The following is a 12,500-nucleotide window of genomic DNA, read 5'->3' as shown; positions in this document are numbered from 1 at the left end:
CCTGTAACGCCTCGGTTGATGTTTCCCATAAATGTCTGTGTGTCAGTGCGAGTGCAGGTCTGAACTTTGCCTGTAAATCCTCCGCTGCTGTTCTCTGAATTCCTGCGAGTGAATCAGTGTGATGAGTAAAGCTGGAGGATGTGATGATGCAGGCCTTCATGTCGGGACTCGTATCAAAGAATAAAACATCGCAAGTTCACTTCCACCCTTGCTTAAAGAGTCGGGAAAACACAGACACTTTAGGTGGAGACACTACAGGCGAACAGGGTGAAAAAGTTAAATAACTAATAAATATCCCCGTGAAATTTCACCAGTTGATTGCTGACATTAAGACAAATGTTTTCCGTATTACAAGTTGTCATTTAAACTTGGCACACTGGATAACTTCCTCTGTGTGTTTGGGTGATAGATCCGTTTGATTTCAGGTTAATCACAAATCTGTGTCAACATCTTGATGATACTTACAGACTTTTACTGAAGTAACACTTTCCCTGCAGGACTTTTACTGTAACAGAGTATTTTTACAGTGTGGTATTAGTACTTTTACTGCAGTAAAGGATCTGAATACATCCTCCAACGCTGCACATCCAGCTCCAGCGGCCCGTAGTGACCCGTCTCGTCCCCTGCAGGTGTTTTATTCCCAGCATGCACCAGCGGCCCATAGTGACCCGTCTCGTCCCCTGCAGGTGTTGGAGCAGCACGTAGATGGACGCTGGAAGGGACACATCCACGACACCCAGAGAGGGACGGACCGAGTCGGCTTCTTCCCTCCGTCCATCGTGGAGGTCATCAGCCGGAGAAACGGTCAGTCGCCCAAACATTTAGACCCAACAACATCCAGTTATAGGGTCATTTTGGGTTTAGGTTTTATTTCAACCAGGACCCTGTTTTCGCATGCGTTGGTGTCCAAGTGATAAATGTGAAGAAAACTCTGATATCTATTCCAGTATTGGCTTTTTGTTGCTTTTTCCTACATTATTTGTTTTGTTTTTTTCAGGTTTCAATGCTTTTTTCTACAATTTTGTCACTTCTTTGACATTTTTGTCGCTTTATTTGACATTTTTGTCACTTTGTTTGACATTTTTGTCACTTTTTCAATGTTTGGAAGGATGAGATGTAGATTAAAATCCCCCGATTTCAGTTAGAAACTAATCTGCCTGCTTCCAGAACCATCACATGCCTCCTCCCTCCTCCCTCCAGCCTCCATCCCTCCATCATAATAACTGACTCCACCTCTAACCACCAGCTTGATGATCCCCCCCCCCACCCCCACCCCTTCCCTGTCTTGCTCTGTAGGGGGCACCCTGTCCCGGCACGCCTCCCTGCCCACCCAGCGCCAGCAGCAGCTGTCCAGACCCCCCCTCTCCTGCAGTCTCAGCTCCGCCCCTCAGACTGACGACTCCTACACCCTGTACGCCCCCCCCACCCACGTGGTGCTGCCGCTTGCCAATGGCCTTGCTACCAACACAGGTATACACACACTCAGGTATACACACACTCAGGTACACACACAGGTATACACACACTCAGGTATACACACTCACGTGTGCACATTCAGGTATACACACACAGGTATACACACACTCAGGTATACACACAGGTATACACACACTCAGGTATACACTCACTCAGGTATACACTAACTCAGGACGCTCAGGTATACACACACTCAGGTATACACTAACTCAGGACGCTCAGGTATACACACACTCAGGTATACACACACTCAGGACGCTCAGGTATACACACAGTCAGGATGCTCAGGTATACACACACTCAGGATGCTCAGGTATACACACTCAGGACGCTCAGGTATACATACACTCTGGTACACACACACTCATGTATACATACACTCAGGTACATACACTCATATATACAAACACTCAGGTATACACACTCACGTATACACACTCCGGTATATACACACACAGGTATACATACACTCAGGTATACACACTCACGTATACACACTGTGGTATACACTCACTCTGGACGCACAGGTATACACACACTCAGGGCGCTCAGGTATACACACAAGCAGGTATACACTCACTTAGGTACACACAGGTTTACACAGGATGCTCAGGTATACACACTCAGAATGCTCAGGTATACATACACTCTGGTACACACACACTCATGTATACACACAATCAGATATACATACACTCAGGTACACATACACTCATATATACATACACTCAGGTACACACACACTCATATATACAAACACTCAGGTATACACACACAGGTACACACACACACACACTCATGTATACACACACACAGGTACACACACACACACTCATTTATACACACACTCAGATATACATACACTCAGGTACACACACACACTCATATATACAAACACTCAGGTATACACACAGGTAGACACACTCATGTATACACACAGGTACACACACACACTCATGTATACACACACTCAGGTACACACACACGTACACACATTCATGTATACACACACTCAGATATACATACATTCAGGTACACACACACTCATATATACAAACACTCAGGTATACACACACAGGTACACACACACACACTCATGTATACACACACACAGGTACACACACACACACTCATTTATACACACACTCAGATATACATACACTCAGGTACACACACACACTCATATATACAAACACTCAGGTATACACACAGGTAGACACACTCATGTATACACACAGGTACACACACACACTCATGTATACACACACTCAGGTACACACACACGTACACACACATTCATGTATACACACACTCAGATATACATACATTCAGGTACACACACACTCATATATACAAACACTCAGGTATACACACACAGGTACACACACACACTCATGTATACACACACTCAGGTATACACACACAGGTATACGCACACTCAGGTATACACACACACACAGGTATACACACACTCAGGTACACACACAGGTATACACACTCAAGTATACACACTCACATACACACACTCAGGTATACACACACTCAGGTATACCCACACAGGTAGAGAAAATCAAATATCACGATATTTTTTACCAAATACCTCGATATCGATACCGCAACGACATTATAGTGTTGACTATTGGTGCTTTCACAAAATATTTACACAATGAGATTTTAGATAAATAATCATCAGTAATGTGGATATAATGACTAAGTGGGTAAAGGCAAATAATCTAACAGTTACAACAGTCTGGTAAGTTCAGAAAATAACATAACTTTACTGTAATGCAGCCTTTAAAATCAGGAAAAGACAACACTTATGCCATATTACAATATTACGATATCCAAAATCTAAGACGATATCTAGTCTCATATCACGATATCGATATAATAGCGATATATTGCCCAGCTCTACACACAGGTATACACACACTCAGGTACACACACACACACACACAGGTATACACACACTCAGGTATACACACACTCAGGACGCTCAGGTATACACACAATCAGGTACACACAGGTTTACACACACTCAGGTACACACACACAGGTATACTCACACTCAGGTACACACACACACACACACACACACACAGGACACTCAGGTGGTGGGTTTGTATGGCAGAAAGCTGTCAGAGCTGCAGCACTGAGGATTTATCTACATACGATCTGCTTAATCATCACGGTATGCCTTTAATATTTAATCCAAACTTTGAGCCAGGTTGTGTGATTCTAACCCTAACCATGATTTCGACAGGAAGCATCGTCACTAATCTGCATGAAGAACAACCATCTTTCTTTTTAATTTCCCCTGAAATAGTCAAAGAAACCTTTTTTCTATCTTCACCTCAGTAAGCCCGCGTCTATCGTTTCTCCAACGAAACACTGGCACTCACTCTTCGACGCTCGGAGACTACTTTGCTGGAGGAAGAGCGGGTGGTAGGTCCAGAGACGGACCTTCATTTGGCGCCTGTAGCAACTCGAATTCAGCAGCGCCAGAAAATGTGCAGATCCAGGATCTGACCTCCGCTTCTGGGTCTTTCACTGGCTGAATTTGAGTTGCTACACCTGCCAACTGAAGGTCCGTCTCCGGAGTTGCTGTCCCCTCTCCTTCCAGCAAAGTAGTCTCCGAGCGCCTGAAAGTGACGTGGAGGGACTGCGGCCATCAAGGCTTTCGTTACACGGAAAGGGGGCGTGGTTTCCTCTGAAGTAAGTTGGGAAAACGATAGACGCAGTCAGCCTCCGCCCCCCGGGACAGAACGCAGTGCATCGGAGTCTTTGTGTCTGCTAGGTTTGTCTCCGAGCCGCCTGTCTCAGTCCGGATTTCCCTTCGAGGACATCTGGGTCCTCAGGGACTCGTGTCATGGTAAGACCTTTACGAACGACAGCTTCTCCTCCCCCCCCCCCACCCCCGGCTGTTCCGAAAGCTGCCTCGCTGCCCCGCTGAACGCTCTGCATCCCGACCCGACACACCCAGACGGCTAAACAACAACTCCCTGAGTCGTACAGGAATCCATTTCGGCAGATGATCACTTTTTGGCACGACGCCGGTAGCACCACAAAAACACTACCGCTCTTCTCGGTGTGTCGGGTCCAAACACTCTGTATGACTCGCTGCTTCAGGCTGAACCTGCGGTCAGTAACACCTGTTGTTGTCCACAGGGCGGCCTTTTTTCTTTGAGTCTTTGACTCGGTGAAGATTTCACGAAGCTGTTTCTAATGTAGTTTAATGTCATTTTACAAAACTAAGTCGGTCCATCCCCTTTTATCATTTGCCAGCATGTTTTAAAAACCGAATAGACTAAAGATGTACATGTACAGTATGCTGTGTTTCGTTTGAGGATGTTTCTTATTTATTTGCTATTTTAAATAAGTTATAACCCTTGGTTAATGTGGCTCGGGAAAGGGAAGTATGGGGTCCCCTGCTGGAGCTGCTGCCCCCGCAACCCGACCCGACCCCGGATAAGCGGACGAAGATGGATGGATGGATGGATGGATATAACCCTTGTGTTTTCCTCAGGTCGTATTTGACCCGTTTTTCAAAGTTTTCCTCTATCAGAAATATGGGTTTCTTTCAACCAAATTGCCCCCAAAATAACTTGGATGCATGGGCGTACGTTTTATGGAACCCAGACAACATTCTCCGCATGTAAAATTAATAATTACTTCCATTGAATTTTCGGTGTTTGGGGGTTAGGGTTAGGGTCGACGAAGTTCATTAATACCTGACAATGGACACCTCGAAGGGCATCAACCCGCTTATACCATGGTCACCTGCCAAATAATTTTTTCATATTTTAATACGTTTTACAATCGAAATCTAAAGTTTTTTCCAAACACAACTCTGTTTCCCTGGTTACTCCTGAGGGTTTGACTAATACCTGGAACAATCATTCCCATCCCATAAGGTTCTTACGCAATGCAAACGTTCACTCCTTCAGGAAATAGAACGGACCTTATACGACTTGCCACCCTTAGCAACGGGAGATATTTATATAGTCCGCTCAGCTCGTAGAACCCTTCAGCTGAGCTAACAATACGAGCCAGAAAGCTAACACTATGCTAGCAAGATCCAAAGTCAATAACATTGTGTACAGTTGGCAATCAGTAAAACTAATTTGACAGTATGTTGAACAACAAGACAAGCTAGCTATCAGCCATGTCATTGTCCCCAAAACAATTTAACGATTTTTACGAACAATTTTGTCTGCGATGTGTAACGTTACTGTCGGCCGCAGCCTGAAGTAGCGACCTGAACAGTGAACGGGATGAGAGATAACATTATCTGCTGTGAAACAAAGTCAGTTTAGAGGAGCACTAAAACTTGTTAGCTCCATCCTGTGGTGTTCAGAGTGTAACTTACTTCTTACAGCGTGTGTGTTAGTGCCATCCTGTGGTGTTCAGAGTATAACTTACTTCCTGCAGCGTGTGTGTTAGCACCGTCCTGTGGTGTTCAGAGTATAACTTACTTCTTGCAGCGTGTGTGTTAGCACCATCCTGTGGTGTTCAGAGTATAACTTACTTCCTGCAGCGTGTGTGTTAGCGCCATCCTAAAGTAAAAATAATTTGACAGTATGTTGAACAACAAGACAAGCTTGCTATCAGCCATGTCATTGTTACCAAAACAATTTAACGACTTTTACGAACAATTTTGTCCACGATGTGTAACGTTACTGTCGGCCGCAGCCTGAAGTAGAGACCTGAACAGTGAACGGGATGACTTCTTACAGCGTGTGTGTTAGCGCCATCCTGTGGTGTTCAGAGGACGAGGCACTGAAGCACCTCACAGTGTTGGAAATAACAGATTCACATTTCCTTTTTGTTTTAATGTAGCACATTAATCTAGAACAGTAAACAGTCAGTTTCATCGGAACTCCTTTAGTAGGTGTCCTATAACACTGTTTTATGGACACCCTGCAGCCAATCAGAATCGAGTATTCACCCAGACCATGGTATAATTAGGTATAATTTCATATCAATTGGGTTTATTGACCAGGAATTTAAAAAAGCAGAAAAACGACAAAAGCATCGGAACAGTGTGTGTGTGTGTGTGTATATATATGTGTCTCCTTGTGTATATCTGTTTGTGTGTGTGTGTGTGTTACCTATCTGTGTGTGTCTCCTTGTGTATATCTGTGTGTGCGTTTGTGTGTGTCTTTGTGTGTGTCTTTGTTTGTTTGTGTGTGTGTGTCTGTGTGTCTCCTTGTGTATATCTGTTTGTGTGCGTGTGTGTCCTTGTGTGTGTGTGTGTGTGTGTGTTTGTGTGTGTGTGTGTGTGTGTGTGTGTGTGTCTCCTTGTGTATATCTGTTTGTGTGTGTGTGTGTGTGTGTGTGCGCGCGCGCATGTGTAAAAAAGCGCCAAAAAAGTTCATTTTCAATTTTTGACCCGGAAGGACAGCAAGTTCATGGTTGACAAGGGGACAACACAAGGGTTAAAAAAGTGGAATGAAAAGAAAAGTCTCAAGTAAAGTACAAGTACCTCAACATTTGTACCTACAACTTGTACCGTACTGGAGTAAATGTACTTAGTTCCATGCCACCATTGGCCACAGCACAGCTTTCAGACCAAAAACCTGCATCCCGCCCGCCGCTTGTTGGCCCCGGCGAAGAGCATCCGCTGCTTCCTAAAGCCTGACGCCGGCCCTCTCTGCTGATATTTCTCTCTCTCTCTCTCTCTCTCTCTCTCTCTCTCTCTCTCTCTCTCTCTCCCTGTACCTCAGGACTTTATCCCTGTTTGTTTTTGTTGTGGTTTTTGCAGCTGGAGACAGGAACAGCGTGGGGAGCACCGGCAGCGTCGGCAGCACCCGGAGTGCCGGCAGCGGACAGAGCACCGAGAGCAACAACGCACCCAACGGACTGCAACACAACGCTGGTCACCATGACAACACTAACAAGGTACACGGTGTAGTCACATTGATGCACCTGCTGATCCATCCAACTTACATAGTATTTGGTTTAAAGGGTAACTTTCTTTTTTTGTGTCGAAGTGACTGATGTAAACCAGACTCCATGTAAATAATCACTACATTTATCATCGTAAAACACACTTCATTCAAAGTGGACAGAAACTAAATAAAACTACCAAAAGCCGTCTTGGTTCATCTTTCCACTGTTCCAACAATCACCACTCTGGTTTGGTTGAAATAAACCCTTAATTCACCCATTTACATGTGGAAATATGCTGGCTCTATACACGCTAAAAGACCTGATTATTTACATGGAGTCTGGTGGAGTTTGGTGATGATGATTTCGGGGCTGTTTCATGTTAAACTAAAAGGATCTTACTCTTTAACTAAAAGGTCTATCTCTGTAGGGATCCTTTCATAATGTTGTCAGACACTTATATATAATAATAATCTGAGTCTGTCAGCGGCAAAAACAGAACTTTTAGTGGACGCTAACTGATGCTGAACATTAGTCCTGTAGGGTTACATTACAGCTTGGTTCTTCTTTAATACTGGACCAGTTTCACAGATGGTTGTTCACATCAGTCACTTAAACACAAAAACAAAAATAGGGTCCTATGTAAATAAAATACCAAAGTTACCCTTTAAGCAGTCAGAATAAAACATTCTATTTTAAATCATAGCCTGATAATCGATTTAATTGCCATTTCGTTTAACTTTAGCAATTATTTTAAAGGTGACGTGGAGGCAGACTACTTCAAATCATCTTAATTCAGGCAACATCTGCCTAAATCTGCCTCAGTGTAAAATATTTGGTTTTTCTGCACAGAAGAAATCTGGATTTCTTTCATTTTCATTTTCCAGATGTCTTGGTATGAACAAGAATCAGCTGTCAGAATCTTAAATATTGATATTGAGTCTAACCTTATTAAATATGTATGATTACAGTTGTAAGACATGATATCTGCTCTTCAGTTAGGTTCTGCTAAATGACGCTGGTGTGTGTGTGTGTGTGTGTGTGTGTGTGTGTGTGTGTGTGTGTGTGTGTGTGTGTGTGTGTGTGTGTGTGTGTGTGTAGCCGGCGCCCTCTGCTGGTGATTCTGGAAACTCCGACTGCAGCAAACAGCCGGATCATCCTGCAGGTACTTTCCAAACAAGAAAACCAACTCTTCTTTATTTCCACAGCATATTTAAAACCAACGGGGCAAAGGAAGGATAAATTATGGTCAATGATAAGCCCGAGATATTAGTACTCCATCACCATCTCTATCTCCCCTCCTCTTATCAGAGTCAGAGTGGGTGAGGGAGCCCCACGTCAAAAATCAAAGACTGAGGGTCATTTATAAAACTGTGCGTAGGATCCTTACTAAAAGTGTACGTACGGCCAAAAGCCAAAAATGGCGTATGCCAAAAAAAAAATCAGATTTATAAATACGTGCATACGGTACATCTGTAAGCAATGTTCCCTTTATAAATCACAGATTATCCACAAGTGTGCGTACGTGAATCAGCCTCTTATCCTGCCCTGTACACGCCCATTTTTAACCCTAAATAGTCAATGCAAAGCACCTCATGAATGCTGATCAGTATGTTAGTGACCCTGGCAGTTCTTTCGTTACACCGAATCACGATGACTGGTGGAGAAAAAGCAAAAAACTTCTCAGACGTTCAGGAATTGCTGCAAGTTGAATCATAATTTCGGCCTGTTCTCGCACAGTGTAGGGAAACCTGATCTATAGACTATACCTATATTAATAATACCGTCCAAAACGGCGGGCATCACGGCACTCTGGGACAGCTTCGATATTCCAGACCTATATGATAAGATTTAACAGAACTATATATTATATCCAAACAAGGCTTAGTGATAAGGTTGAAGATTATATGTAATATTTATATAAAACACTTAGCTGTCTGCCATTTCCCTCTGGAAACAGCCGGTTGCTCCCAGAGTGGCGAGTAGGGCTGGGCAATATATCGATATTATATCGATATTGTGATATGAGACTAGATATTGTCTTAGATTTTGGATGTCGTCATATCGTGATATGACATAAATGTTGTCTTTTACTGGTTTTAAAGGCTGCATTACAGTAAAGTGATGTCATTTTCTGAACTTACCGGACTGTTCTAGCTGTTCTATTAGTTGCCTTTTCCCCACTTAGACATTATGTCCACATTACTGATGGTTATTTATCTAAAATCTAAGTGTGAAGATATTTTGTTAAAGCCCTAGAATATCGGCGCAATATCGATAATAAGGTATTTGGTCAAGAATATCGTGATATTTGATTTTCTCCATATCGCCCACACCTTGTGGCGAAGACCTGTATTTGGACCGGGATGGCACGGTTCCGGCGCGTTGCCCTCTCTACTGGACCCAATTCAGTACATAGATCCAAGAGCTCAGCTTTAGGGAATTTAAATTGGCATATTAACCAGTCATCTTCATGGTCCCTGAAGTCTCTTTTTCTCCTGATTCTTCCATCACCGTAGTCCTCCTGCAGGGCCAGCAGTGCCATCATACAGTATTACGCACGGGGGTCACCGCAGTATTTGTATGTTTACAACAATGTGTGATTGTTAACACCTTGCCAAAATTACAGCATCAACTGGTGGCATCCCCCCCGCCTTGAGATACAATTTGAAGAAGAAAGTCTAATAGACAAACACACTTTTCTTCATGCAGGTTTTGCCACTAACAGTATTAAAGTTCGGACTGATAATGAGGACATTAAGGGTAACGATTGCGCGAGAGCTTAACGGCTGTATTTCCAGACTTTTGACATTTGATGATATATGCACCATATTAAAGACAGATATTTAGTTATGTACACTGTGTTCTGCAGTTATCTAATGCTAGGGTATTTGATGCTACCATGTATTCCATGCAGTCAGGCCATCTCCTCCTCCTGCGCTCTGTAGTGGACAATGTGACGGTGAGACAGCGCCGATTAAATATTAAGAACAAGTATTTTATTTAAGATTTGAGTTGGATTTTACAAGGTGTTTATGGAACTAGTATCACTCAGTACAAGCGCAAATAGCACTGCTGGATTTAATCTTCATGATATGGAGTGGAAAAAATGTACGTGAGGCATCACTACTTGAAAATATTACAAGTAATCGTTATTCCCACATTTACTTTCTGGTTTCTCGGTTTGGTGCGATGTTGTGAGATCTTGTGATGAAGGTTTTGTGCGATGTTGTGAGATCTGGTGACAGACGTTTTGTGTGATGTTGTGAGATCTTGTGACGGAGGTTTTGTGCGATGTTGTGAGATCTTGTGACGGAGGTTTTGTGCGATGTTGTGAGATCTTGTGATGAAGGTTTTGTGTGATGTCTCTGCAGGCGGGACTCCCCGGAGGCAGACGGTGACGGTGCAGAGACCCGAGACTTTCTCCCAGCAGTTTGTTCGTCCTCAGCAGCTACTGGAGGGGAAGGTAAAGTTTTTTTTTGTTTTTGTTTTATTGATCCTTTTCTTTTTGTGTCTTACAAAACTGGGGAACAAAACTCTGTATTTTAACACTAATGTTGTCTCCCCGTCGACCGTACAAAGTTTTAGTTTTTTTGGGGTCAAAATTTAAAATTAAAACTCTTTTTGGTCGTCTTTTTTAGTCACTTGTCACTTTTTCCCACGTTTTTTTGGTCACTTTTTCCAATGTTTATGTTGACTTTTTTCTGCGTTTTATTGGACATTTTTATCACCTTTGTCAACGTTCTTTTATGAAAAAAAGAATTTTAAATGCTACAAAATTGAATAAAACACCTAAATTCAATCAAAGTACTGATTATTTATTTTACTTGTGAAGAGCATTGTATGGAACCATCCACGTTATTTTTTTTGACAATTTGATTGAAAGAAACCAAAATTTCTGAGATAGGAACAAAAATCCTCAAAAACTTTGAATCATGGACTCTAAATGTTGAATAAAAGAAGTTTGCAGCTCCAGTACCATGAGAAACCCCAGTTAGCCGTTAGCGGCGTGTCTTATACTCTGTGTGTTGTGGCGGCAGGATGCAGAGGCCATCTACCAGTGGCTGAGTGAGTTCCAGCTGGAGCAGTACACGGGGAACTTCATCAGCGCCGGTTATGACGTCCCAACCATCAGCAGGATGACTCCCGAGGTGAGTCAACACGTTTGTATTTGACTGTAGCGCTTTGATTGGATCTCACTTCCCCACTCTGTATGCAAATACACACGTACATTGTTTGCATAGAGTTTGGTTGTGTGTGTCTGTCTGTCTGTCTGTCTGTGTGTGTGTCTGTCTGTGTGTGTGTGTGTGTGTGTGTGTGTGTGTGTGTGCGTGCACACACACACACACACACAGACACACACACACACACACACACACACACACACACACACACACACATACACACACCGTATTACCGAATCTAAACGTACAGTGAGGAAAATAAGTATTTGAACACCCTGCTATTTTGCAAGTTCTCCCACTTAGAAATCATGGAGGGGTCTGAAATTATCATCGTAGGTGCATGTCCACTGTGAGAGACATAATCTAAAAAAAAAAATCCAGAAATCACAATATATGATTTTTCAACTATTTATTTGTATGATACAGCTGCAAATAAGTATTTGAACACCTGTCTATCAGCTAGAATTCTGACCCTCAAAGACTGTTAGTCTGCCTTTAAAATGTCCACCTCCACTCCATTTATTATCCTAAATTAGATGCACCTGTTTGAGGTCGTTAGCTGCATAAAGACACCTGTCCACCCCATACAATCAGTAAGAATCCAACTACTAACATGGCCAAGACCAAAGAGCTGTCCAAAGACACTAGAGACAAAATTGTACACCTCCACAAGGCTGGAAAGGGCTACGGGGAAATTGCCAAGCAGCTTGGTGAAAAAAGGTCCACTGTTGGAGCAATCATTAGAAAATGGAAGAAGCTAAACATGACTGTCAATCTCCCTCGGACTGGGGCTCCATGCAAGATCTCACCTCGTGGGGTCTCAATGATCCTAAGAAAGGTGAGAAATCAGCCCAGAACTACACGGGAGGAGCTGGTCAATGACCTGAAAAGAGCTGGGACCACCGTTTCCAAGGTTACTGTTGGTAATACACTAAGACGTCATGGTTTGAA

At 43.1% G+C, this 12,500-nt stretch overlaps 1 protein-coding gene across 1 annotated transcript in view; it reads left to right on the top strand.

Moving 5' to 3' along the window:
• Positions 1-12,500, top strand: part of LOC116049966 (caskin-2-like) — an 88,816-nt gene that overhangs the window by 65,291 nt on the left and 11,025 nt on the right. The window contains exons 11-17 of the mRNA XM_035996421.1: positions 630-804; positions 1,297-1,470; positions 4,274-4,348; positions 7,241-7,377; positions 8,467-8,530; positions 10,740-10,831; positions 11,406-11,516. Of these exons, the coding sequence (XP_035852314.1) occupies positions 630-804; positions 1,297-1,470; positions 4,274-4,348; positions 7,241-7,377; positions 8,467-8,530; positions 10,740-10,831; positions 11,406-11,516 (828 nt within the window). The remainder of the gene's footprint in view (positions 1-629; positions 805-1,296; positions 1,471-4,273; positions 4,349-7,240; positions 7,378-8,466; positions 8,531-10,739; positions 10,832-11,405; positions 11,517-12,500) is intronic.

The sequence above is a fragment of the Sander lucioperca genome, chromosome 21 (genome assembly GCF_008315115.2).
Source record: "Sander lucioperca isolate FBNREF2018 chromosome 21, SLUC_FBN_1.2, whole genome shotgun sequence".
Lineage (NCBI taxonomy): Eukaryota > Metazoa > Chordata > Actinopteri > Perciformes > Percidae > Sander > Sander lucioperca.
This window is presented reverse-complemented; position numbering and strand designations above follow the sequence as displayed.